General features: G+C 35.9%; 1 protein-coding gene across 1 annotated transcript; it reads left to right on the forward strand.

Annotated features, from left to right (window-relative positions):
* Positions 1-1,930: 1,930 nt before the first annotated feature.
* Positions 1,931-3,691, forward strand: LOC106769006 (caffeoyl-CoA O-methyltransferase). Its single transcript, XM_014654441.2, has 5 exons — positions 1,931-2,103; positions 2,219-2,298; positions 2,378-2,522; positions 2,842-2,973; positions 3,088-3,691. The coding sequence occupies exons 1-5, from the start codon at positions 2,011-2,013 to the stop codon at positions 3,379-3,381; spliced, it is 744 nt and encodes a 247-aa protein (XP_014509927.1). The 5' UTR covers positions 1,931-2,010; the 3' UTR covers positions 3,382-3,691.
* Positions 3,692-5,294: the final 1,603 nt, after the last annotated feature.

A 5,294-nucleotide genomic window follows, 5' to 3' on the forward strand; every position in this document is an offset into this window, starting at 1 on the left:
GGACGGTCATTCACGTCTACTGGGAAGTTCTCCAGGAACTCCTGGGCCACGGACGTCCATTCACGCTCCACAACACAGCCTCCTTTAAACTCATAAGTCCTATAGTTAACCTCGGCTAAAACCGAACGGTTAACTCGGACTTGGGGGGCATAATGTACAATATGATATCTGGGCCGAGCGGTTAAAGATATATCTTATTCAAGATATAAAATAATCAAGAATATCTATTTAAAGATATTTAGTAACTAACCAGATTTTNAGGTAAGTCTGTTTATATTATATTCTGTTTATATTTTATTCTGTTTATATTTTATTGGGCTTATATCAGTTCAAGATCCATGAGANAAGTTATAAATAGAGAGTCAGTGNCACAAGCCAGGTATCTTCGAATCACCTTCGAATCAACTTCCAATCACACTTCATTCACATTCAACTCATACTCTCAAATAGTGAAAACCCTTCACTAAATATTCAATTAAGAACCGAGGTTCTTCCATCACACGCCTGACTTGGGCGTCGGAGTGCCTTTTGCAGGTACCTCCCCCTCCGGTCAAAGCTTGAAGATTACCGAACGGTCAAGGGTGAAGGAAAACGAGCGGTCAAGATCCAGGAAAAGCGAGCAATCCGACCAGTCCAAGCGTCAGAAAGCGGGAAAGCCACGTCATCCAGGTTAGTGTCTCGGTCCCCAAAAATTATCATCGAAACACCTGTAATAGTGCAAATTGATATTAACATAGCAGAATTGACAAAAACCAAAATTAGGTTGGTTAACAACAATAAAAGGATTAAACATGACTGAAAAGTGAAGAGAGATTATTTGAAATTTGAATAGTTGAGATAAATAAGTGAGAGAGTGGATATATGTGTTCGAAGAAGAAAGGAAAAGAGAAAGTGAGGAGATAAAAGTTGCAGAATTAAGGTTAAAGAATTAAAATTTTAAAAAAGGTAAATAGAGTTAAACAATAAAAGTTAAAAAATTTTAATCTAAGATTTTTTTGGAATAAAAAAAAATATAAGGAGGTGTAAAGAGCATATGAAGAGAGGTAGAGCGAGTAACTCCCCTGCACCAATAGGATTAAACTACCCAAACAAACCTCAGTCAGAGTCCAATATTTTACTCTAAATTCCATCTCAAGAATTTGGTAAAGAAAAACTTTAGAAGACAACCAACTCCTACAAATACACACAGTGCCTTTACCAACCCCGCACCAACTTCAATAGCCATGTGTGTGGGCCCCCCCCCCCGACTCCAAAACCACCCACTCTTTCTCAATTCTCAATTATGACGTATTATGGAAGTAAAATAAATTCAATCCAAAAGCATGTTAATTGACAGGATAATATTTAACAACTTTTTTAATAATATTTTAATAATAAATTATGTGTTACGTTTGAAATGGATTAATTATAAGATGTTATATAAACAATATTAAAAAGTTGTCAAAAAAAATTGTTAAAAATCAATACTTTTATTAAATATCAATGGTATTATTATATATTTTTATATTCATTTGAACTAAAATATAAAAATAAAATAATTATAAAAATATAAATTTTTATATTTAAAGAAAAATAAAAAAAAAGAAAAAATAATATTAAATTAATGTAAAAAATTTAAATATATCAAATAATATTTTTCTGTTCTAAAACTATACATTTGCCATACCTTGAACATCATTAAAATATCCTAGTTCGTTAAAATGATGTTATAACCTATTGTTCATAAATGCATAAAATCTCTCTACCAACAAAATAAACACACCTTAGAGGTCATTATGAAGTGGAGCCTTAACCATGCTTGTACTATTAGACAAACCTCACCTACCCCGGACCGGACTCCAAACGGTTCAACCAAACACCATTCTCCTTTTTTCCATTCATCCAACCGGTTCGAACCGGCCTTTTCATTCCTTATATTAACCTCCCTTCAGCACCCCCACACCTTCAAGCTCCGATCAACTCATCAAGTCACTGAGAAAGGAGATTGAAAAGGAACCAAGAAATATTGCAATGGCAAACAACGGTGACCAAAATCAAACTGAAGCTGGAAGGCACCAAGAGGTTGGGCACAAGAGTCTTCTCCAGAGTGATGCTCTTTACCAGGTACACCCAATTGCATTCCTTTGTTTATATGTTTTTCCTAATTTTGCCCCCCAAATGTTTGCAACATGACAATTATGCGATCTTGACAAAATGGTTTTGGTTATGCTGTGTGCAGTATATTCTGGAGACCAGTGTCTACCCGAGAGAACCTGAATCCATGAAAGAATTGAGAGAGTTGACGGCAAAACACCCTTGGTATGTATAATTCTCTGTTCAATTGACACCTATTTCTTGGTTTCTCTGCTCCGGATTTCTGAGTTTTAGAAAACAACAGGAATATCATGACTACCTCTGCTGACGAAGGACAATTCTTGAACATGCTCCTTAAGCTTATCAATGCCAAGAATACCATGGAAATTGGTGTCTACACTGGGTATTCACTGCTTGCCACCGCCCTCGCTCTTCCTGATGATGGAAAGGTATAAAATCCAGAGGTTTGCACCACCAGTAATAAATCTATTTTTTCTCTAAAAAAAAAACAAAATTTTCTGATAACCATTTTGTATGCAATTATAGCATAGTCAAGTGGGTATTCATTGATCTGGTCAAGTTTTGGGAAAGAGTAACGGAATATAGTATAAGGTTCGGATATAAGTGATATATAAATTTTGTTTATCTTTTTCACTAGCTTCAAACTTCAATCTAACCACACACTCATTCATCAAATGGGTCCAGTTTTGGCTCACGTGATAAGAAAAAATTGTCTAAACCCTGGATTACTGCTTGTATTTGGCGCAGATCTTGGCCATGGACATTAACAGGGAGAATTACGAGCTGGGTTTACCTGTAATTAAAAAAGCTGGTGTTGACCACAAAATTGAATTCAGAGAAGGTCCTGCTCTTCCAGTTCTCGATGAGATGGTTAAGGATGTAAGCTTTTTAATCTCTTATCCTCCCTGTCCCAATTGCAAGATGAAAAAGAAACATCGGTTGGAGGAGTGAAAAGAGGGTAACCGAGTAGTTATTGTGTGTTGAGAAATGCAGGAGAAGAACCATGGGAGCTATGATTTCATATTTGTGGATGCGGACAAGGACAACTACCTCAACTACCACAAAAGGTTGATTGAGCTTGTCAAAGTTGGAGGCTTGATCGGGTACGACAACACCCTATGGAACGGTTCGGTGGTGGCACCCCCTGATGCTCCTCTCAGGAAGTATGTTAGGTACTACAGGGACTTCGTGTTGGAGCTCAACAAGGCCTTGGCTGTGGACCCCAGAATCGAAATTTGCATGCTTCCGGTTGGTGATGGAATCACCCTCTGCCGCCGGATCAAGTGATTGCTTGTGTTGTTGCTTTGCTTCTTCTTCACACCTCATGATGATGATTGCTGTAGTGATCATTGAGTTGCAGCTAATGGATTTAAAAGAAATCTATACTTTTCTTTTACTTTTCTGCAAAATATTTGTCTGTATTTTTCTCTATTATTCATATGCAATTGCCAAGTGACTTTTCTCTTATTTGATGTATTTCCACCAATTTGGTTTATTGTGAAGCCAATGATTAGGAAATGATGCATATGTTGAGGAGAGGGTGGATCAAGAACTTCTGTTTCAAATAAAAAACTGTCAAAAGATTCATTTTCTCTAATTTTGGAATTCATTAATATGGCACTGTGTATCTTAAGTTCTCTGTACAAGTTTTTCAGAAGAACTTTGGAAAAATAAAATTAAAAAAGATTACAAGTTAATTTAATTTTTTTAAAGACTTCATGAAAAAATTCGATGAAAGATCCATATACATGATTTTTTAAGTAATAGTGACGGTAGTTATTGTGATGAAGGTGGATCACCAAAAATTAATTCAAGAGTTGAATAAATCTGAAATGAGAATTTTAAGGACTGAAGTGTTGGCAAAATCAGTTCAACCAACTGAGCTTGTTTTCACCAAGAGAAAAAGAGATGAAATTTCTGATATATTAGCAGATTTAGCTTTTGTGAAGCAAGAAAAATGTTGCATAAATAGAAGAATCACTTTTCAAAGTGGATTCTTGTGGCAGAATATTGCCTCTTTATTGCATTCTCTAATATTATTGAATAAAATTGTCCACAATTGCGGTAAACAAAAGAAAAGGAAATAAACGAGTATTGAATGAATTTAATTGTTCAATCATTTATATTTGGATTCCCTTATTTTGACACACTTTATTTGACACACTTTTGACACTGACATGTGTCAATGTGTCATAGGTTGGTTTTTATTTTTTTTTCAAAAAAGCTGGCAAAAAAATGAAGAGGATTTAAATTTTTTTTCATTCCAAATATATCCTTGGCTTGTTTCATTAGGTTCTCTCAGTTTTCGTTCTCTCTCACACATTTCGTTCTCCCCCTTTGTGGATGCTCTCTCTCTCACGTTTTTGGTTCTCCGTTGTTGCGGTTTGGTGAAAATGGGAAGTCCCGGATGCCAGCTTCGTTGGAGCAAGGTAAATGCGTTATTCGACTCTTTTGTTGTGGGTTTTCATTGATGTTGTGGTTAAGGTATTGAGTTTTTGGTTTGGGTATTTGGTTTCTTTGTGGGTTCTTCGACCCCTTTTGGTTTTTTTTTTCTTATTTCCTTTTATGTTTACATTTGTTTTGTTTTGGTTGAGCAGTTGACGGTTCGTCATTATTTTTCAACGATGTATGTTTGCACTTTGACGAACACTTAGAAGGAATGTCAATGTCGTGGAGGCACAGTTGGAGGAAGAGAAGGCCAGAAGAAGAGGTAGAAGGCAAGGCGATGGATCCCAAAGTGGTGGACGTCCACAACCATTCAGTGACAGTGCATTTCTTTGTGGAATGTCCAAGAACGAACCGGGTGGGTTTTCTCAGACCGAACATGGTGGAATGTCGCAGAACACACCGGATGGAATGTGCAACACCAAACCACAATTGAAGACCTATGTGAGGATGGGAAGAAGAATGTGTTATAAGAGCCAAGCCTTGAGGACACCATACACAAGAAATGTAGGACCTAGAAAGAAAAATTAGTGATTATTGTATGGTATTTTGAATAAGACAAGAACTTGATGTTGTAATTAAACCTATTTCTTGCAATATATAGTAGATGAATGTTTGGTTNCATGTATTTATGTTATTGAAGTGGTTTATATTTTGATTTGGTGTACACTTTAAATTTTGAAGAATCCATTTTCTGGAATTGATAATGTCAGTGTGACAAGAATGAAGTAATGTTTGTGATATGATGAATTTGA

This window comes from Vigna radiata, chromosome 7 (assembly GCF_000741045.1).
Source record: "Vigna radiata var. radiata cultivar VC1973A chromosome 7, Vradiata_ver6, whole genome shotgun sequence".
NCBI lineage: Eukaryota > Viridiplantae > Streptophyta > Magnoliopsida > Fabales > Fabaceae > Vigna > Vigna radiata.

What these genes read in the sequence shown, in the direction of transcription:
- LOC106769006 (XM_014654441.2), top strand. Translation starts at nt 2,011, where the DNA reads ATGGCAAACAACGGTGACCAAAATCAAACTGAAGCTGGAAGGCACCAA. An exon ending in AGAGTGATGCTCTTTACCAG is followed by an intron (nt 2,104 to 2,218) that starts GTACACCCAATT and finishes TGCTGTGTGCAG; the next exon opens with TATATTCTGGAGACCAGTGT. An exon ending in TTGACGGCAAAACACCCTTG is followed by an intron (nt 2,299 to 2,377) that starts GTATGTATAATT and finishes AGAAAACAACAG; the next exon opens with GAATATCATGACTACCTCTG.